General features: G+C 39.5%; 2 protein-coding genes across 2 annotated transcripts in view; both read right to left on the reverse strand.

The window, feature by feature from the left end:
* Positions 1-23436, reverse strand: part of LOC109683877 (orphan sodium- and chloride-dependent neurotransmitter transporter NTT5) — an 87075-nt gene that overhangs the window by 38494 nt on the left and 25145 nt on the right. The window lies entirely within an intron of this gene.
* LOC141418051 (orphan sodium- and chloride-dependent neurotransmitter transporter NTT5-like) lies at positions 746-13107 on the reverse strand. The gene is made up of 5 exons (XM_074057943.1): positions 13002-13107; positions 4685-4871; positions 4106-4307; positions 3808-3967; positions 746-1741 (listed from the first exon to the last, which is right to left on the reverse strand). Exons 2-5 carry the CDS (start codon positions 4832-4834, stop codon positions 1507-1509), a joined length of 747 nt encoding a protein of 248 aa, XP_073914044.1. The 5' UTR covers positions 4835-4871; positions 13002-13107; the 3' UTR covers positions 746-1506.

Consider the following 23436-nt stretch of genomic DNA (forward strand, 5'->3'; position numbering starts at 1 on the left):
AGCCAATGGATGGTGACACGGAAGTTCACGCCTCCTCCAGTCCACCCTGGGGGCCCCCCACCTGCCAATTTTTTTTCTTGCTTGCTTGCTTTTCCTTTCTCTCCTTCCTTCTTCTCTCCCTCCCTCCTTCCTTTCTCTCTCTCTCTCTCTCTTTCAGAGACTTGATGTGTGGGCCCTAAGCAATCCAAAATCCTAACCACCTGTACCGAGAGTCCCCATTCCATCTCTGGGACTGGGGCCAGACTCCATTTGGGAAATACTTCAGGTCAGTGATGAAGCCCTTCCTGCAAATTTCCAGAGACCCACTTTGGGCCCATTTGGACAAATTCATTTTCTTTATCCTCGTGATAAAACCAGCAATGTCTCTTACCAAACAGCTATAGGACCCTTAGTGGGCTCAAGCAATTCAACTTGGTAGTTTTCCACAACAGTGTTGGAATCACTGGTGCAACTGTTTTTTAAAATAATTTTTAGACCTCTGATATAATTATCATTCTTAGTAACAAGTACATTAATATCCTTTCCATCTTTATTGATACCCCCATTTCTCAAGTTTCCCTTGGCTAAAGTGCAAACCCTGGATAAGGCAAGTCTAGTAATCTGAATTTGCTAGAGCCAGGGGAGAAATCTGCAGAACTCAGGGTTAGACATTTGATTCTAGAAAGAACGTAAGCTTTGTGAAGGACAGAATGAATACCTGAGACATCTATAGGAAAAAAATCTCACACTCAGTGCTTGTGTTCCAGTGGACTGATTTATTGGCTGACATCATTACTACTCCAGCTGCATTCCAGAAGACTGGCAGACCATAAGCTGCAGGTTTGGCAGAGAAGCCAGTAGTGTTCATATGCACTATGCAGGTGTGTGTGTTGAGGAAGGGAATGGGGAAGATACAATGGCAACCAGCAAAGATGGGGCCCAGGAAGGGGGCTACAAAGCCAGGCTCCATGTACCTGTTAAGTAATGTCCTTCCCCTTGGGAATGACAATGGTTCTGAATCCAGGACATCAACAGTTTCAAGTTGATATTAACAGTTGCCTGTTACATCTTTTTTGAGGGATGTGTGATGATGTCAGGCCAAATGAATGAAGGAAGCTAGGAAGTTAGGTGACAGGTTGCTCAGCAATTTGTTTATCAACTTGTAGAATTTCCTCCTTTGGGACCTCTTTACTGGGTGTTTGCTGGTTACTTAGGTTTAGGGATTTGGAGAATGGTATAGACCTGATCTTGCTGTTTGGCCTGAATGGAATCCCATGAGTGAAGCAGTATACAAAGTATGCAGGGGTGGGGAAGATGACAATGACAATAAACATGATTGTCAAGAACAGTCCCCATGGTGGGTAGTGTCGAAGCACATGTTTTGACTGTGGAGAGATGGAAAAGAGATTTAGAGCATCAAAGTTACTAGGAGAAGAGGAAGAAATGTAGAGGGGAACAGTGGGAAGGGAACTGAGACAAAGGATTAAGGAGTCTTCAGGGAGTCAAAGAATGAGGGGATCAGGTCATTCAGTAAGTTAGGGGATTGAAAGGTCTGGCTCCACTCCCTGGGGGCCCTTGGGCTTGGAAAAGGAGTCTCACACTGCTTGAGTCCCAGGCTGTATAGACAAGGGGCTTCATACAGAGTTGAAACACAATGGCCGCAAACAGGACTAGAAGCACAAGTGGAGACACAAAGCACCACAGCCAACCATAGATGGGAGAGATGGGACGGCCCAACAGGTCTGTCAGGTCTTCAAGGAACCTGTGGAAGGACAAAAAGAGTGTAGGAGACCCAGTCAGACCTCACCCCATGTTGGGGGCAAGAACAGCCCAAACTAAACATCTTTCAAATAGTCTATCACACCTCTAATCCCTTGCTTTATCTCAAGTCTCATCCTCTCAGTCTTTTCTCTAAGTCAGTCTGTCTTCCATTCCAACCCAAGAAAAAATTTCAAACATCCTACAACTGCTCAAATACGTCTGTGTGTTTCCAATGCCCCTGGGATAAAGGCCATGTCCCTTTCATTCATCCCATGAATAGATGAATATGACACTATTTATGGTGTCCTAGGGACCTTTTTTTGTGGTACTGGGGATTGAACCCAGGGCCTCATGCTCTATCACTCATGCTCTACGCCCTTTTTTTGAGATAGGGTCTCTCTTTTTATCTATCTATCATCTATCTATTTATTGGCAGTAATGAGGTGTGAACTCAGAGCCTCTAGCTTTCTAGACAAGTGATCTACTACTTGAGCCACATCCTAGCCCTTTTTGCTTTAGTTACTTTCGGAAAGGGTTTTATGGTTTTTTAATTTGTTTTTTGCCTGGGGCTGATCTCAGATCTCGATCCTCCTACCTCTGCCTCCCAAGTTGCTAGGAGCACCATCACACCCAGTGTGCCATGGACCCTTTTAGGTGCTGGGTATATAGCAGGGAACAACACAGCCAAAACAATTCGGCCCTCAGGCAGTTTATCCTAATCTCTGTCAGCCACACATCCAGCCTCTTTAGTAGATATTCTCAATCTCAATAGAAATAATAGTGTGACCCTTGGCTTAGAATACCAATTTCTCTTCTCTGCCTAGTCATCCATCAGACTGTGCTCAAGCATCCTCCCCTCTAGGACACCTTCCTTAACTCTCCAATCTTCCTTAAATGCTCATCTGTGCCCTTAGAGTGCCATCAGTTAGCTCCACTATGGACTTGCCTCCTCGTACTGGAATTGTGTGTTTATATAAACTTGCGCCGTAGAATCAGTGCTCTTTGAGAAGATCCCAACTTAAGTAATTCGTATCCCAGTACTGCAAAGCTTTCTTGACACACAGAGAAAGTCTCTGTGTTGAGTGAGTGAACTGATTCCAAGAACCATTACTAAGTTGTGCCCCCTGAACCCCTTTGAATTAAACCACTTGGCCACTTGGATGTCCACACACTACCCTGGACTCAGAAGTCCATTGTACTTAATTTGGATTCTCCTTCCATTCCATTACATAGTGTTGTCTTCTAGATCCCAGTCTCCCAATTATCTTGTCCCCTTTTCCTTGACGGCTCTACCTTCCAAAATCAGACCACTTCTCTCAAACTACACTTTTGCATCTCTTGCCCAAGGCATTGTTAGCTCTTACGTGGACTATTACAGACCTCCCACCTCTTCATGTTTCACACTTGACCCTTCACAGTCTATCTTCCACACAGCAATTCCAAATATCTTTTAAAAAAATAAACCTATTAATGATAGTCCCTACCTACAGCCTGCCAATACTCATCTCATTACGCCTGTAATCCTAGCTAATTAGGAGGCAGAAATCAGGAGGATCACAGTTTGAAGTCAGCTGGGCAAATAGTGCTCAATCCTATCTTGACAAACCCTTCACAAAAATAGGGCTGGTGGAGTGGCTCAAGGTGAAGGCCCTGAGTTCAAGCCTCAGTACCACAAAAAAAAAAAAAAAGCCAAAAAACCTTCCTCCCTCATTTTACTCAGAAATCTGCTCACATCACCTTACTAGAAAGGCCTTCCCTGCGATCCGTCTGAGTTATTGCCCACACACACTTCTACTCTGGATCTTCCTAATTACCCTTGATTTCCTCCTGTCACTTATAATTTTTATTTCTATCTATTTGGTTATTGCCTACTTACACCATTAGAATATAAGTTCCCTGAGAACAATGATGCTTGTTTTATTTAGTGCAGAATTCCTAGTAACTAAAACAGCATCTGGTTCACATCAAGCACACTATGTCACTCTAGTTGGATGAAACTACAGGCAATAAGGGGTTACCCTTCTCTCTAGACCCATGACCTGTAAGTCCTGGGGCCTAACATGTTACCTCTTGGCCCCATAGGCCCAGGCCACAGCAATGTTCTCACAGATGAGGATGAAAATGATGGGGAGGATGATACAGTATTCACTCAGCAATCTGATGAAGTAGGTGCCTGAAGGTCGAGTGAAGAAGAGGCCGCACAGGAACATTAGCAGAGATATGCCCACTGGAGGAAACATTAGGTCTGTATTAAGATCAGAGGTCTGGCTGGTTGACAAAAGCTAAATGGAAGTCATAGACCAGGGCTGGAAAAGTTTCGGTAAAGTGAGGGCCTTTGGTGGAGTAGAGCCATAGTTCAGAGTACCTGTGAGCAGCTTTGGTTGTTTCCTGAGGGAAGAGAAGGTGTCCTGGAGTGAGGTAATGATGCTGTGAATAAGTCCTACACTGGTGCTCAGCCCCAGGGTCAGCAACATCAGGAAGAAGAAGATAGACCAGAAGGCAGACCCAGGAAGGACTGATGTGACTTCAAGAAAGGTAGGGACTACAAAGTGTGTTCCCTCTTTAATCTGTAAGAAGGGAAAGGGCAAGAGTTAAAGTGTCCTTAAACTTAAGCCAATATGTAGTCTACCTTCTCTGGAAAACTCAAAGAAAGCTCTGAATCACTTAGAAAATCAGATTCCAGGTTCACCCTCTGATACAGCCAACCAATTCACTACAATTAATATATGGTAATTAAAAATGAGAATTTAAAAAAAAAGAAAAACCAATGTACCTATCATTTGCATGTAACACCATTTTGTAAGCTGTTGTTCTTTGCATTACCAGGGATGCCGGTTGTCCTGGTGCTTCTAGGATTTATTTCTGGTAGTAATAAAAAGTGAAATTTCCGTTGTGCAGAAGGCTTTGAAGAACTCTTGGCATGCTTTCAGCTCTCTTTACTGACCTTTAAAAACTGACTTTGTATGGTGCATTCAGGCACCTTCCTGAGGACCATGTCCTTCACGTGCTGGGGAAGGTTGTTGAGCCAGGTGTTGTAGATGGAGGATGGGTTCTCATGAAGGTTGATAGGGGGATGAGCATCAGGAGGGAGCATCCCACGGTTTATCAGATTCACAAGTGTTTCTGCATTCCTGAGGATAGGGGGTTGAACCAGATAGAACCATTTGGCCCTTTAGGAGAGGGCCTCCCCTTTTCTTTGTCTTACAGATGAAAAAAGTGATCACTAGCATTGCATTACTGATTTGGGCAAGGTAGAGCCTGAGATGAAACCTAGAAGGCACCCATCTTAGGACCATGAATTAGTCTGTGTGAGTCTGAAGAATTTACGACTGTGAGGGACACTGGGAAAAGGATTTTCTGTAGGGGCTCTGTGGTCTCTGGTCCACTGATGGGCACTCTTATTCATTGCCTACCTGTTTCCACTGTTCTTTCTTTCTTTCTTATTTATTCATTCATTCATTTATTTATTTAAGAAAAGGTCTCACTGTGTAGCGCAGGTTGGCCTCAAACTCACAATTCTGCTTCAGCTTCCCAAGTGCTGGCATTATGGGAATATGCCACTCCCTGCAACCAACTTCTTTCTTTTGTGAGACTAGTGGGTAAAAAGTCAGCCTTCTAAGCTGACTTTTCTAAGCGTCATGTTACCGAATGATGAGAAGCACAGTTTACTTAGACTACAGTATGCATAAGTTCCCAAGAAGCTGCTCCCTGTGAAAGAAACTTTCTACAACTTTTGATTTGAGCTCTGCTGACCATTTAAGTCTCATCTTCCACTATGACCCAGCATCATTCCATGCTCTGCTCATGTTGTCATGCCCTGTCACATCCAATACTAACCCCAGCCTACCATCATCACTTGGTTAATTTGTGCAAGTGCTTAAGAATTTAGCTCATCCAAAAAAAAAAAAAGAATTTAGCTCATTACTCTGTAAGATTTGCAGTGGAAGACTTGCCAAGATCTAATAATAAGAGCAAAATGCAAGCTTCAGGAAAATAAGTATAGTTTGATCATATCTAAGAAAATGAAATCCTATGCACTATTCTGGTAACAGGCCAGTTAGCTATTTGGACTAATATTCTCATTGAAAATAATTTACAGGACTGGGAGATACTTTTTAATATTCCTAAAAGAATAAAAATGTTGACAAGACAATAAGAAATTATCAGACAAAAATTGAAGTACAGATACAAGCAGAAGGGAAAGGGAACTTTCAAAGGTACTTAATCCTGAAGGCATATGCTGAATATAGCAAGCTACACCTGCGTTTGCAATTTCATGACCTTTTAGACATAAAAAGGAGGCATAAGAGCCAGATAACAGATGCAAGAGCCTGCCTAAAATAAGCTGGGAATAGAAATTCCCCTCTTGAATCTAGCATTTCAAAGGGCAACACCTTCAGTATAACAACAAACCAGAAGCTTGGACCAAATCCTTCCACATAACAGAGGATGCAAGGAGTTGTTTCAGAAATGAGCAAAACAAAGGAAAATTTAAATTGTTCTGACGTGGAGCCACAAGGCAGCCCTGGCTTGGATTGTAGCCCCAACTTTTGGCCATGGGTCTCCAAAGTAATTGGAGCCCTGAGTTTCAAGTAATTCTCTCCAATATCCCTATGCAGTAAGTAGAAGCAAAAACTCTATCAGGAGAACACACCTTGGTCCTAGGCCTTTCAGAATTCCTGTAAATAGCTGGGAACCTGTGTTTTATATCTATAATCCTAGCTACTCTGGAGGCAGAAATCAGGAGGATCAAGGTTCAAGGCCAGCTTGGGCAAAAGTGAGACCCTATCTCAAAAAAGGGCTGGCAGAGTGGTTCAAGTGGTAGAGTACCTGCCAAGCAAGTGTGAGGCCCTGAGTTCAAACACCAGTGCCACCAAAAAAAAAAAAAAAAAAAAAAAAAAAAAAAACCAAAAACCTATAAATAGGCTAGGTGTATGACGTATGCCTGAAATCCCAGAAACTTGGGAGGCAGAGGTGGGAGGATTATAGCCTGAGGCCAGACCCAGGTAAAAAGTGTGAGACTATCTGAAAAATAAACTAAAGGAAAATGGGCTAGAAATGTGGCTTAACCGGTAGACTGCCTGCCCAGTAAGCAGAAGGCTCTGAATTCAAGCCCCAATACCACCAACGAGGGGGAAAAAAAAGTATTTCTATAAATTTCTATAGAGACAACCAGCTACACACAAACAAGATGCCATGGGCAATAATCTCCAGAAAGAAGACAGTAAAAGGAGACCTATGGCAACTTCCAAATATCAGAATTATCAAAGCTGGGAGCTGGTGATTCACACCTATAACCCTAGCTACTTGGGAGGCAGACATCAGGAGGCTCCAGGTTTGAGGCCAGCTTGGGCAAATAGTTCTCAAAACCCAATCTCAAAAATACCCAATACAAAAAGAGCTGGTGGAGTGGCTCAAGTGGTAGAGCATCTATCTGCCTAGCAAGCATGAAGCTCTAAGTTCAAAACTTAGTACTGCAAAAATTTTTTAATTAAAGAAAATTTGAATTATCAAAGATTTTAACTAACTGGGCATGGAGGCGCACGCCTGTCATCCTAGCTACTTAGGAAGCATAGATCAGGAGTGTTATGGTTTGAGGGCAGCCTAGGCAAATAGTTCAAAAGACCCTATCTCAAGAAACTCCAACACAAAAAAGCCTGGTGGAGTGGCTCAAGTGGTAAAACACCTGCATAGTAAGCATGAAACCCTGAGTTCAAACACCAGTACCACCAAAAAAAAAAAAAAAAAAAAACCCACTACGATAAAGTATTTAATGAGCTGGGCATAGTGGCACTCTTTATAATCCTAGCACTCAGGAGGTTGAGGCAGGAGGAGAGAGAGTTGAGGCCAGCCTGGGACCTGGGCCATGTAGCAAGCTGGAGGCCAGCCTAGGTGAAATGGACAGATCCTATCTCAAAAAAAACAAGATTTGAAGATGTAGCTCAATGATAAAGTGCTTCCCTAGCATGCACAAAGATGGGTTTAATCCCAAGCACCACACAAAGTATTAAGAGAAAAACATGAACCTAATAATTAGAAAATTAAGGCTATGAAAAAATACAAGTTCTAGAAGTTAAAAGTATAATATATGAAGGGAAATATTCTTCAGATGAGATTAACAGTAGATTAGATACTGTAGTAGACCAATGAACTTGAAGAAATAACTGTAGAGACTTGCTAAAACATAGTACAGAGAGAAAAAAATTAATAAAAAAAGAAGTCAGAATCTCAATGACCTGTGGAACAATACCAAGCATTCTAAAATAAGTGCAACTAGAATCTCAGAAGGATAGGATAAAAATATTTCAAAAAATACTGGCCTAAAGTTTTCTTAAATTGATGAAAACTGTAAACCCCCAGTTCCAAGAATCTTGATGAATCCCAAATAGGCTAAGTAGAAAGAAAACTGAAAAATGGCACATGATAATAAAATTCCTGTAAAACAGTGAGAGGTGTTTTTTTTTTTAATTTTTTTTTTTTGGTACTGGGGCTTGAGCTCAGGGCTTTCACCTTAAGCCACTTCACCAGCCCTATTTTTGTGAAGGGTTTTTCGAGACAGGGTCTGGCGGAACTATTTGTTCTGGCTGGCTTCGAATCACGATCCTCCTGATCTCTGCCTCCTGAGTAGCTGGGATTATAGGCGTGAGCCACTGGTGCCCAGCGAAAGAGAGACTCTTAAAAACAGTCTGAAAAAGAGTAAGATACATTAGAGTAACACAAAATAAGAATAGCCACAGGAGAGCATTCAGAAAAACAAGAACTACGGCAGAAAAAATTTTATCATTAAAGTGATGAAAGATCTAACTAAAATTCTACACTGAAGTGTTCTTTCACAACCTCTCTAGTCACATGAATGTATATTTCATAACTGAACACGAAGTAGAAACTTTCAGACAATTTCAAGCTGAGGTTACTACTGGCAGAGCTGCACTACAGAAAGTGTTCAGTGAAGCTCTTACAATGGAAGACCCAGACGCAAACTTGGATCTGCACAGAGGAAAGAACAGTGCTGAAAACAGTAAATATTTTGGTAGATATAAGAGACATTTTCCTCATTTGAAAATTTATTTAAAAGATATTGATTATTTAAGGCCAAAATAATTGCAATGTATTGTTTGTAATGTGCTGAGAAGAAAAATGTATGGAACACAGGAATATATGCAAAGCATGGGAAGAGGGAGTGGATATCTGTTGTAATGTTCCTAAGTTTTGTATGAAATTATTTGAAATAAGCCTCTGATGAGTTAAAGATGCGTATTGTAAACTCTAGAACAACCATAAAACAAGGAGGTGTCATGAAAAAGTCAAGAACAAATGGAACAAATGAATGAAAATGCAATCTTAAAAGACAAAACAAGGGCAGGGAGTATAGATCAGTGGTAGAGCACTTGCTTAACACGTGCAAGGACCTAGGTTCCACTGCCAGCACCACAGAAAAAACAGTGAAAATCCTCAATCTAACTAGGAAATAAAGAATATAAGAAGAAGAGATGGCAGAGAGAAAAGAAATAGGAAGAGGGTAAACATATACCCAATTCTATTCATTTTTACAATAAATAAGAATGACTTAATGAATCAATCATCATACTGAATTTAAAAGGCAAGAAACAACTATATGCTGGTTATAACAATATGTTCTAACTACACACACACACACACACACACACACACAAAGGAAACAGAATGAAGCAGGATGCCCACAGCCCATGCCTGCAATCCTAGCTACTTGGCAGACTGAGATCAGGAAGACTGAAGTTCGAGGTCAGACCAAGCAAATAGTTCCAGAGACCCCCATCTCCAGGAAATAACCAGAGCAAAATGAACTAGAGGTATGACACCAGCAGTAGAACACTTGCTTTGCAAGTGTGAAGCCCTGAGTTCATACTTCAGTCCCACCAAAAAAATTAAAAAGAAAATTAAAGAATAATTTAAAAAGGAAGCAGAATGGAAAATATGTGCCACAAACACAAGCCATAAATAAGCTGAAGCAGCTGAAATGACTAGACAAAGTAGACTTCAGAACAAGTAACATACTGGGAATGAAGAGAGACATTTTGTAAGGATAAAGGGATCAATCTATCTTAAAGATATAACAATACCAATACCAGTTACAGAGATTCAAAGTATGTGAAGCAAAAACAGAGCACTGAAAGGAAAAAGAAACAAACCCACAGATAGTTGATGTCAACATGCTTCTTTCTGTAACAGAAGAAGCAAACAAAATAGGAAACTACATAAACTTGAATAAATATCAAGCAATTTGACCTAACTGGCATTTATAGGACACCCCACCCAAAAATATCAGGATGCAATTCTTTTAAAATGCACATGGAGGGCTGAAGGTGTGGCTCAAGTGGTAGAACACTTGCCTAGTAAGCGCAAGGACATGTTGAAATGCCAGTACTGCCAAAAAACACAGAATGTTCTCCAAGACAGAACATATGCTAAACCATAAAATAAGTCACAGTATAAGGAGGGGATTCACCCCTGTAATCCTAGCTCTTGGGAAGTAGAAATCAGTAGCTCATGGTTGAGGCCAGCCCGGAAAAAAGTTCATGAGAACACCCCCCACCCCATCTCAACCAATAAAACCTGGGCCGGTAGTGGCAAGCACTTGTCATCCCAGGTACTTGGTAAGCATAAATAGGAGGATCGAGGTCCACACTGGCCTGGGCACAAATGTGAGACCTTATTTGAAAAATAAGCAGAAAGGGCTGGGGTCATGGCTCAAGTGGTATAGGGCCTGCCTAGAAAGCATTAGGCCCTGAGTTCAAACCCTAGTATTGTGAAAAAAATAGAGGGAAATTTATAGTTTTAAATGCTTGTATTAGCCAAAAAAAAGAAAAAAAGAAAAAGGAGAAATTTAAATGCTTGAATTAGAAAAGAAGAAACCCAAAATTCATCTAATCTCCTACCTGAATAAACTTTAAAAAAATGAGAAAAGGGAAGAGTAAAATGGAAGAGAGAGGCTACTAAAGAACACAAGTAAGTGAAACAGAAAATTGGTGAAGTTAATAAACGGAAAATAACAAAATCAAAGCTGATTTTAAAAATAAACTCTAAGAGAACATAAGAGAGGGGATGAACTTGTTCAAAGTACAGAGGTCATATGGATGGAATTATCACAATAAAACCTTCTCATACTGTTAATATATGCCAATAAAGTAAACAAAATAAACTATAGCTAGACTGATCAAGGGAAAAAGAAAGATGTAAATTACCAGTATCAGGAATGAAAGAGATTCATCACCTCAAATCCTGAAAAGGATAAAAGGAATATTGTGAACAATGTGAACACCTGAACACTTGACAACTTTAATGAAATGAAAACATTCCCTGGACCACAACAGAAAACCAAAAGAGCCCTTCAGTCTATTAGATAAATTAAAAACCTTCCCACAGAGAAAATTCCAGGCTCAAATGGTTTCACTGGCATATTCAAATATTTGAAGACAAATAACATTCTTACAGAAACTTTTGGAAACTTCAGAAAGACTACTTCCCCATCCATTTTACAAAGCCTGCATTACTCTGATAAGTGTTGGGTCTGGAACCAAGAGACAGATGAGTGAGTGAGTATCCCACCCCCATGAAGAGCACTATGAGCCCTGCACCCTGAGAGGAGAAACATGGCCTCATAAATCTGCTGGGGCTGAGAAACAGAATGCTCTCAAGGTTGTTTCCCCCCTTTAAGGCAAAAAGACCAGATCATCGAAGAGAGCCCATGTGCAAAAATCCATGGCCAATGGAAAGAGCCCACCTAACCCTTACCCTAACCCAGAGTTAAAGCATCCATAAAAACCCCCAACCTTCACCTGAGCAGGGAGCTACTGGTTTCTGGGCTCTGCTGCACTTCTCTAGTTGTAGCCTTTTCTTTCTCTAATAAATCCTACTTTGTGTGCCAACTTTGTTGTCCCATGGGTCAATCCGCTGCCTAATGAGCCAATTCTTTGGCCTGTGAAAGCAAGAACCCTTGACACTGGCCCGTAACAAAAAACCACACAAGAGCATTAGAAAAAAAAACAACAAAAAACCAGTATCCCCCATCAATCTAGATTCAACACTGGGGGGTGGTACAGGAGTTTGAACTGAAGACCTTGCACTTGCTAGGCAAGTGCTCTACTCCTCCTCCAGCCCTAGATTCAACATTCTTAATGAAACATTAGCAAATTTCATCTAGCAATACATAAAAATTATAATATACTATGACCAAATAGGTTCATTCTAGAAATGCAAGAATGCTTTCATCTTAGAAAGTTAATCCATGTAACCCACAACATTCACAAAACATACAAAAAATAGATTATCTAAACAGAAAAGGCAGTGATTGGCTATCCATTCATTTCAATAATTGTGTAGTAAGTGTTTAACAACCTTGGCATAAATTCATGTAAAAACTCACAGAAAACTAGGGATAGAAGGGAAATTTCTCAAGCTGATTAAAGTTATCTAGGGGGAAAAAACTCCAAAAACTAATATAAACACTGGTGAATCACTGCTTTATCCTGAGGATGGCAAAATATACAGAGGTCCACACCTACTTCTATTCAACACAGAAATGGAGATTCTAGCCAATCTAATAAAACAATTAAAATAATTTTGAAAGAATAGAAAGAAGTAAATGTCTTTATTTGTAAACTACATGATTGTATGCATAAACACCTGAAGTTGTAAGAACTAGTAAATGAAGTTAGCAAGATCAATATACACAAATCAGTTGTGAAACCCTATCTGAAAGAAAAAAGTAAATAAAACTAAAAAAAAAAAGTAAGGGAAATAGGCTTTAACCATAAATTTCATGAAAGAGGAAATCCAATGGGAATAAATATATAAAAAGATAATCAGATTAGTAACCAGAGAAGTAAAAATTAAAATCCTAATTATATACCAGTACAATCCTACCAAACTGACAAAACTTTGAAACTCCAGCAATTCAAGCGTTTGGAACAAGTGTGACAATGGGAATTTCCATATATCCCTTTCATATCTGCAGGTGATTACAAATTGGCACACTGTGGAGTGGCTACATTAGCTGGTGAAACTGAAGATATATGTGGAGGATTGTAGAAAAATGACCGTAATATTTTGTAGCTCTTCCCATTAAAAGCTAATGTCTACTTTCCAAACCTTGAGCCTGGAGTGGTTTTCCTTTTACCAAAGAAATGTAGCTATAATGACAATGGTAACATTCCCATGTTTAGTTAGGTTTTAAAATCCTTTTCTGGGGCTGGGGATGTAGTCCAGCAGTAGATCACGCTTACCTGACAGACTCAAGGCCCTGAGTTTGATCCCCAGCACCACAAAGAAAAATAAAAAGACCCTTTACTAACTCTGCCTGTGTGCTCCATGAGCTGCATGTGAACAAGCCCAAACTGGATTCAGAAAGAGGCCTCCAGGAAAGGTTCAATCCCTGTTGACCTGCCAACTGATTGCAGGCATCAGCTGACACCCCTGTCAGGCAGCAGTGAGCCTGGACAGCCCAACATAAAGTAGAGCACTGTAGGACAGCTGGGCCTACTCCAGTCCACTGTCCAGCCAAATGCAGCCATGTCAGAACTTTCCAATCAGCACACAGAACCGTGAGAAATAGTAAATGGTTGTTTTAAGGCACTTACTTCTAGAAGGATTTGTTATCCAGGAGTAGATAACTATGCTCTAATAATCTTGCACAGTACACCAGGAGTGCATATAAAAATGCTTAGTGCAACACTGTTTTAAAAGCCAAAAAAATGAAAAGACTCCAAATGTACATCAACGGTACAATGTACTTAAAAAACAAAACTGTGGTATATACCTACACTGGAACATGTGTAGCACTTAAAAAGCACAGATTAAAATTACACACAATGGAGATGGCTTGGGAAGATGCAGACCACAAGGTGAGTGAAGCGGCATGTGGTACCCCCACAGACAACCCTGGGCCAGACCAGCATATCCCCTGGACAGACCAACCCCCACCCAAAAAAGACACATAGCAAAGAGGGCGGGGCGCCCTGACTGCCCAAGAGGAGGGGAGGGGAAATCCCTCACAAGCCGGCTGGAGAAGGCAGGAACGGTGACACATGCCCAGCAACCAGGAGCGGGAAAGCTTGTAAAAGTGGTGGTGGGAGGAAAACTCCACAGGAGAGGTGGGAAGACCCACTTCCCATGCGAACTGTAAATAAATACACAGGCCTGAGAAAGCTGGTGCAGTGTCACCTCCCCCAGTGTGCTTGGAAAGGGGAAAGCTTGTAGCAGTGGTGGTCACGCTCAGGGGAACTCTAAGTAAACAAAGCCTGTGGGGCTAGGTGAGTGTTCAGCTCATTCCTGAGATCTGCATAAATAAAGCCTCCAGCAACAGCAGGCGGACAGCAGTGGGCAGGTGAGCCACAGTCTCAGCCATTCACAGACTGTCTCCAGACTCTTTTTTTCTCTCTTCCTTTGATGAGACAACAACCAAACTACATCTGCATGCTGAAAAACTTACTGAATCTGTATTGCATTTGAACTTTGGACACTTTGCGGTGTTTGTTTTGTTTTGTGTTGTTTTGTTTTGTTTTTTCCCCCTTTGATGAGACAACAACAGAACTACTTCTGAGACACCATCTCCAGGATTGGAGGCTGAGGGACTAACACCAAAATTATTAAGACTGAAACTTTATTGCATTTGAACTTGGAGACTTTTTTTCATTTATTTTTTATTATTTTTTTTTCAATCCTCTCTCTGTCTCTCTAATGCCTGTTCAGCTTACTGTTGATTAGTACACTATCTCTCCCTGTTTATATCTTTGAAACTGTTTTGTTTGTTTTGTTTTTTCTACTTGTTTATTTGTGTTTCCCTTTTTCTTTAACTTCTTTGCTTTCCATCCTCTCACCCTTCCATTCTAAATACCACCATTGTTATTATTACAAGCTAGAAAAATACTTAATTGCACACAGTACAGGGACAATAACAACACCAAGGGCAGTGATGGGAAGACAGAAAAAACAGGGAAACAAGTTTCCCCACAGCAAAAAATTAGTACAGGAACCAGAGGGAAATGAAGAAAACAGATACTCAAATCCAAACTCCAACAAAATGAAGATAAACTATGCCAAAGAACCCAATGAAGCCCACAAGAATAATATAAAAGAAGAAATACTAGAATAAAAAAAAAAAAGAAGAAGAAATACTACAGGTAATCAATGAAAATTTTATAGAGATGATATTGGACATGGTCAACCAAAATGTACAGGAGACACTCAAGAAATTCCAAGACAACAAAAATAGAGAATTTGAAAAGGCACAAGAAGAAATAAAAGAAACCATAGAAGCACTGTATAAACACCAAAGTGAAACAAAGAACACGATTAATAAAGAGATAAATGAACTCAGGACAAAAATAGACAACATTAAAGAGGAAGAACTCAGGATATGGAAAACCTCAGAAAAAAGAATGAAACAACTGCAAAACAAAATGGAAGGCCAATCCAGCAGAACAGAACAAACAGAAGACAGAATCTCAGAACTCAAAAATGAAATGGTAATTAAAGGAAAAAACTGTTAACTATTAGTTAAACAACTCAAGTCCTGTGAAAAGAAAATGCAAGAACTCATTGACTCCATCAAAACACCAAACCTGAGAATCATGGGCACTGAAGAAGGAGAAGAGGTGCAAGCAAAGGGAATGCATAATATATTCAACAAAATAATAACAGAAAATTTCCTAAATCTAGAGAAATCTATTCCCATACAGATGCAAGAGGCCTCCAGAACATCAAACAGACCAGACCAAAATAGATCTACCCCACGGCATACTGTCATTAAAACAACAAATACAGAGACCCGAGAAAGAATACTGAAGGCTGTAAGAGAGAAAAAACAAATAAGATACAAAGGTAAACCCATCAAAATCACAGCAGACTTCTCAACAGAAACATTAAAAGCAAGAAGAGCGTGGGGTGAGATCTTCCGGGCACTGAATGAAAATAACTTCAAAGCCAGGATACTCTACCCAGAAAAACTATCATTCAAAATAGATGGAGCAATAAAAGTCTTCCATGATAAGCAGAAACTAAAACAATATGTGACCACAAAGCCACCCCTACAAAAGATTATTCAAGGAATTCTGCACACAGAAAGTGAAACCCAACATAACCATGAAAGGGAAGGCAGCACCAAACTACAGGAAAAGAAAAAGCAAGAAAGTAGAGAGTAACCTCCACTTAGGTACACACACTCAAACCTTCAAACAACTAAGACAACTAAATAACAGAAATCACCACATACCTATCAGTACTAACACTTAATGTTAATGGACTTAATTCTCCCATCAAAAGACACTGTTTGATGAATTGGATTAAAAAGGAAGATCCAATAATTTGTTGCTTACAGGAGACCCATCTCACTGACCGAAATAAGCTCAGGCTTAGGATGAAAGGCTGTAAGAAGATTTACCAAGCCAATGGCCCCCCAAAACAGGCAGGAGTAGCAATACTTATCTCTGACAAAGTAGACTTCAAGCCTACATTGATCAAACGAGATAAAGAAGGACATTCCATACTAATAAAAGGGGAAATAGACCAAAAGGAAATAACAATTATCAACCTATATGCACCCAATGTTAACACGCCCAATTTCATCAAACATACCCTGAAGGACCTAAAAGCATATATTAACTCCAACACAGTGGTTGTGGGAGACTATAACACCCCATTATCATCAATAGATAGGTCATCCAAACAAAAAATCAATAAAGAAATCCTAGATCTAAAATATACAATAGATCAAATGGACCTACTTGATGTCTACAGAGCATTTCATCCAACTTCTACACAATATACATTCTTCTCAGCAGCCCATGGAACCTTCTCCAAAATAGATCATATCCTAGGGCATGAAGCAAGCCTCAGCAAATATAAGAAAACAGAAATTATACTATGCATTCTATCTGATCACAATGCAATAAAACTAGAACAACAAAAGTAAAGACAAAAAACATGCAAACAGCTGGAAACTGAATAACTCATTGCTTAATGAACAATGAGTCATTGAGGAAATAAAAGAGGAAACTGGAAAGTTCCTGGAAATCAATGAAAATTAAAACGCAACCTACTGGAACCTATGGGACACAGCAAAGGCAGCCCTGAGAGGAAAGTTTATAGCCACAAATGCATATATTAAAAAGACTGAAAGATCCCAAATCAATGACCTAATGATACATCTCAAACTCCTAGAAAAACAAGAAAAAGCAAACCCGGAGAGAAATAATAAAAATAAGGGCTGAAATCAATGAAATAGACACCAAAAAAACCATACAAAGAATTAATGAAACAAAAAGTTGGTTCTTTGAAAAAATAAACAAGATCGACAGACCCCTGGCAAACCTGACTAAAATGAGGAGAAAAAAAACCCAAATTAGTAGAATCAGGAATGCAAAAGGGGAGATAACAACAAACACCATGGAAGTCCAGGAAATCATCAGAAACTACTTTGAGAACCTATATTCAAATAAATTCAAAAATCTTAAAGAAATGGACAGATTTCTGGGTACATATGACCATCCAAAACTGAACCAAGAGGAAATTAATCACCTGAATAGATCTATAACACAAAATGAAACTGAAGAAGCAATCAAGAGTCTCCCCCAAAAGAAATGTCCAGGACCTGATGGATTCTCTGCTGAATTCTACCAGACCTTTAAAGAACTGTCACCAACCCTCCTTAAACTGTTCCACTAAATAGAAAGGGAAGGAAAACTGCCTAACACATTTTTGAAGTCAGTATTACACTTATCCCAAATCCAGGCAAAGACACCTCCAAAAAGGAGAACTATAGGCCAATCTCCTTAATGAACATTGATGCAAAAATCCTCAATAAAATAATGGCAAAGTGAATTCAACAACACATCAAAAAGATCATTCACCATGACCAAGTGCTTCATCCCAGGAATGTAGGGTTGGTTCAACATATGAAAATCAATAAACGTAATAAACCACATTAACAGAAGCAAAGACAAAAACCACTTGATCATCTCAATAGATGCAGAAAAAGCCTTTGATAAGATCCAACACCATTTCATAATAAAAGCTCTAAGAAAACTAGGAATAGAAGGAAAGTACCTCAACATTATAAAAGCTATATATGACAAACCTACAGCCAGCATTATACTTAATGGAGAAAAACTGAAACCATTCCCTCTAAAATCGGGAACTAGACAAGGATGCCCACTATCTCCACTCCTATTCAACATAGTACTGAAATTCCTAGCCAGAGCAATTAGGCAAGAAGAAGGAATAAAAGGAATACAAATAGGTAAAGAAACTGTCAAAATATGCCTATTTGCAGATGACATGACCCTATACCTTAAAGACCCAAAACACTCTACTCAAAAGCTCCTAGACACCATCAATAGCTACAGCAAGGTAGCAGGGTATAAAATCAACATAGAAAAATCATTAGCATTTCTATACACTAATAATTAACTGAGAAAGAATATATGAAAACAATTCCATTTACAATAGCCTCAAAAAAAAAATCAAATACCTAGGTGTAAACCTAACAAAGGATGTGAACGACCTCTACAAGGAAAACTATAAACTTCTGAAGAAAGAGATTGAGGAAGATTATAGAAAGAGGCGAGATCTCCCATGCCTCATGGATTGGTAGAATCAACATAGTAAAAATGTCTATACTCCCAAAAGTAATCTACATGTTTAATGCAATTCCCATCAAAATTCCAATGGCATTCATTAAAGAGATTGAAAAATCTACCGTTACATTTATATGGAAACACAAGAGGCCATGAATAGCCAAGGCAATACTCAGTCAAAAGAACAATGCTGGAGGTATCACGATACCTGACTTCAAACTATATTACAAAGCAATAACAATAAAAACAGCATGGTACTGGCACAAAAACAGACATGAAGACCAGTGGAACAAAATAGAGGACCCAGATATGAAGCCACACAACTATAACCAACTTGTCTTTGACAAAGGCGCTAAAAATAAATGATGGAGAAAAGACAGCCTGTTCAACAAAAACTGCTGGGAAAACTGATTAGCAGTCTGCAAAAAACTGAAACTAGATCCATGTATATCACCCTATACCAATATTAACTCAAAATGGATCAAGGATCTTAATATCAGACCCCAAATGGTACAGGAAAGAGTAGGAAATACTCTGGAATTAATAGGTATAGGTAAGAACTTTCTCAATGGAACCCCAGCAGCACAGCAACTAAGAGGTAGCATAGATAAATGGGACTTCATAAAACTAAAAAGCTTCTGCTCAACAAAAGAAATGGTCTCTAAACTGAAGAGAACACCCACAGAGTGGAAGAAAATATTTGCCAGCTACACATCAGACAAAGGACTGATAACCAGAATATATAGGGAACTTAAAAAACTAAATTCTCCCTAAATTAATGAACCAATAAAGAAATGGGCAAGCGAAATAAACAGAACTTTCTCAAAAGAAGAAATTCAAATGGCCAAAAAACACATGAAAAAATGCTCACCATCTCTAGCAATAAAGGAAATGCAAATTAAAACCACGCTAAGATTCTACCTCACCCCTGTTAGAATAGCCATCATTAGCAACACCACTAACAACAGGTGTTGGTGAGGATGCGGGGAAAAAGGAACCCTCTTACACCGATGCTGGGAATGTAAACTAGTACGACCACTCTGGAAAAAAATTTGAAGGCTACTTAAAAAGCTAGACATTGATCTACCATATGATCCAGCAATACCACTGTTGGGGATATATCCAAAAGACTGTGACACAGGTTACTCCAGAGGCACCTGCACACCCATGTTTATTGTGGCACTATTCACAATAGCCAAGTTATGGAAACAGCCAAGATGCCCCAGCACTGACGAATGGATTAAGAAAATGTGGTATTTATACACAATGGAATTTTATGCAGCCATGAAGAAGAACAAAATTTTATCATTCGCTGGTAAATGGATGGAATTGTAGAACATCATTCTGAGTGAGGTTAGCCTGGCCCAAAAGACCAAAAATCGTATGTTCTCCCTCATATGCAGAAATTAGATCAAGGGCAAACACAACAAAGGGACTGGACTTTGATCACATGATAAAGCGAGAGCACACAAGGGAGGTATGAGGATAGGCAAGACACCTAAAAACTACATAGCATTTGTTGCCCTCAATGCAGAGAAACTAAAGCAGATACTTTAAGGCAACTGAGGCCAATAGGAGAAAGGGACCAGGAACTAAAGAAAAGGTTAGATCAAGAAGAATTAACCTAGAAGGTAACACACATGCACAGGAAAGCAATGCAAGTCAACTCCCTGTATAGCTAGCTATCCTTATTTCAACTAGCAAAAACCTTGGACCTTCCTATTATTGCTTATACTCTCTCTTCAACAAAATTAGAGATAAGGGCAAAATAGTTTCTGCTGGGTAGTGAGGGGGTGAGGGGTAGAGGGAGGGGATGGGGGGTTAAGGGAGGGGGTGAGGGAAGGGGGGAGAAATGACCCAAACATTGTATGCAAATATGAAATAAATAAATAAATAAATAAAATTTTTAAAAAATAAAATTACACACAATGATGTAAATGAATATTACAAATACATTGAATAAGAGAAGTGAAACAAGAGTATATATATAAACAAATCAAATAATATAAATGAACATACTGAACTATATACTTTATATAAATGGACAAATTAAATCACATTGCCTAAATATGCACACAGATGATAGAATATAAAGAAAACCAAAGAGTATACCCACAGAGGGCATACATTGAGACACACCTTTGAACATCAACTTAAATATTAGTAACGAAAAACAGGACTGTAAAATAGGTGCAGTGTGTGGGAGGTTGGTACTAGTGGGAGAGGGGAAGGTGAAGAAAGGAGATTAAGGTGACGGTACATGGTAGATGGACTTCACATACCTATATGAAACAGAACTAGAAAACCTCTTGCAATTGCTTTAAGTGGGTTGGGGAGGGGTTGCGGGGAGAGGCGATGGGGACAATGTAACTAATGTACAATGTAAGTCTAACTGGAATATGTCCCCCTTGCGTAATGAATATATCCTAATACAAAATTTTATATAAAAAAAAAAACCAAAGACCTAATCACAAAAGTCAGGCCAGTGGTTACCTCTAGGAGGGAAAAGGGTCATGATTAGAAAGATGGGGGAGAGCTTTTAGGGTGATTCTAGTTCTCAGTATGGCTGGTGTTTACTTCACAGTTCTTTACACTACACATTTGGTTTTATGCATTTTCCATACATATGCATCACAGTAAAAGGCTTTAAAAACACACAAAAATACCATTGTACTACCACCAGAATGACATAAATTAGGAAGTCTGACCAAGTTTAATTAAGTATTGTGCAATAACAAATGAAATTTTCACACATCCTTGATGGGAGGTCATTCTGATTAAACGACTTTGAAAATCAGACAATATATGGTAAAACAGAAGATGAGCACAGCACTACTAGTCCTGAGTACAGTCAGCCTTCCATGTCCATGGGCTCTGTATCTGTGGATTCAACTATGGATGCAAATCTTACACTTGCTGACATGAGCTATGTAATCAGACCTATAACACTTGCATTTTGTATTGAACGTGAACAGACATACGACAACTATTTACATAGCATTCACATCATTTTAGGCATTATTAGTAGCGTGGAGGTGACAAAGTACATGAGTGGGTGTGTGTAGGCTATATGCAAACCCTCCTCCATCTTACACAAGGACTCAAGGATCTTCAGATTTGGTATCTGAGGGAGGTCCTGGAACCAATCCTCCATAGGTACCAAGGGACAACTGTATATACCCTAGAGAACTCTTGCACATGTGCTGGAGTACAAGTATTTGTTTAGGCTTCTTCTAAAAGAAAATGGTGGCTATTTGTGGAGGTTAGGATTACTGTGGAGAAATTCAACTCAGGTTTACCTCCTCCAGAAACCTTATCTTATCCCATTACCCTTGCCACCAGTTATTACAAGTGTATGGCTGTCTGACTTAATACCTAATTCCTCTCTCCTTCACCCTTCAAAACTGAAAACTCAAGGAAAGCAAGAACTATGTTCTGATTCACCTGTACAAGTCTCTGGTATGCAGAGTACCTTTATGGAGGGAAATGGTCACTGAGTACACAATTACAGTTAAGACAGGAGAAATAAGCACTGATATTCTACTGCAGAGTAGGGTGATTACAGTTAACCGTAATATACTATATGTGTAAAAATAACTAGAACATTTGGGCATGGTGGTGCGACCCTTAAAAACCCAGGACTCAGGAGACTGAGGCAGCAGCATCTTGAGTTCAAGACCAACCTGGATTACTTATCAAAAGACACTGTCTCAAAAACAAAACAAATAGCAACAACAAAAATAACTAGAATAAAATACTTTGAATGTTCTCACCACAGAAATGGTAAATGTTTGAGGTGGTATGATAAACACACTCATTTTCTCATTAGATGATGTACATATTTATCAAAGCATCACATTATACTCCACAAATATGTACAATTAGTATGTGTCAAAAAAAGTGACTGTGTGGTAGATGTTTCAAAATTAATGCCTAAAGAGTAGAGGTTGGGAGGATCACCTTTGAGGCCAGCCTGGGCAAAAAGTTCTCGAGACCCCATCTCAACCAATAAAAAGCATGGTGGAACATACCTGTTATCTCAGCTATGTGGGAACTGTAAATAGGAGGATCATGGTCCAGGCTGGCCTGAGCACAAATACAAGGTTCTATTCAAAAACTACCTACAGGACCTTGTGTCATACAGTCACCTTGTGTGACTGAGGCTGAACCGGGCAAGGACAATTAACTCCATGCCAACACTACCGGGGATGCATGCCTTAGGTTTTATTTTACCATATCTTGACAATCCTACAAGAAAACTGTCTCTGAAAAAAAAAAAAAAAAAAGAAAACTGTCTCTGTTTCATAGAAATGAAGTTGGCACATTACACAGAAGCAGCCATGGAGACTGACCAACTTAAATTCAGATTCACTTTCAGCACACTACAGCAGTGAGACCATCTTCCCACCCCTAACTGTGAGCCTGTCTTTTCATTACCAAAACTACGGTAAAGCACTTACTGGGAGTGAATTTTTAATGGAGAAAATTCTATAAATTGTCTAGCACAGTGGCACAGAGTAAGCAGGCAATGAATAAAAACTACTCTTACAGTTAGGAGCAGAGCTCCGATTCTTCTCCTTTTCCCCCAGTTTTGTTCACCACAATAAATGCTCACCTAGTTGTTTAGGACAAAACTCTAGATATCTTCCTTGATTCCTCCTGCATAACCTATCCAAATCTTTACCTCTGAATTATATCTTGAATCTCTATGTCTACATCTCAATTACTGCATCTATGGGCCAAGTCACACCATCTCTTACCAGGCAAAAGCCTGATTGCTCTCTGCCTCCATTCTTAGTATCTCTTAATAAAATATTTTAATATACCCTTCTCACACCCCATGATTGTTTTTTCTTTTTAAAAAATGTCAAATCTTGCTTAAAAGTCTCTAGTGGCTTTTCATTGCACTTAGACTAAAATGCTGACCCTATGATAACTTAGAAAACTTCATAATGATCTGTACCCTCACTTATTACACACTTTATGATGTTTCTTTCTCTTCTGGGAACACACCATGCTCTTCCTGATGGGGGCGGGGGCCTTTACACTAGCTGTTCCTCAAACACTGTTCCACCAGAACATGGGT

This window comes from Castor canadensis, chromosome 16 (assembly GCF_047511655.1).
Source record: "Castor canadensis chromosome 16, mCasCan1.hap1v2, whole genome shotgun sequence".
NCBI classification, from domain to species: domain Eukaryota; kingdom Metazoa; phylum Chordata; class Mammalia; order Rodentia; family Castoridae; genus Castor; species Castor canadensis.

Excerpts from the sequence above, each read along its gene's own strand:
- LOC141418051 (XM_074057943.1), bottom strand. The coding sequence starts at position 4,834 with ATGCTCCCTCCTGATGCTCATCCCCCTATCAACCTTCATGAGAACCCA. Across the intron at positions 4,308-4,684 it reads TACAAAGTCAGTTTTTAAAG|ATTAAAGAGGGAACACACTT; the intron begins GTCAGTAAAGAG and ends CCCTTCTTACAG. Across the intron at positions 3,968-4,105 it reads ACAACCAAAGCTGCTCACAG|TGGGCATATCTCTGCTAATG; the intron begins GTACTCTGAACT and ends TGTTTCCTCCAG.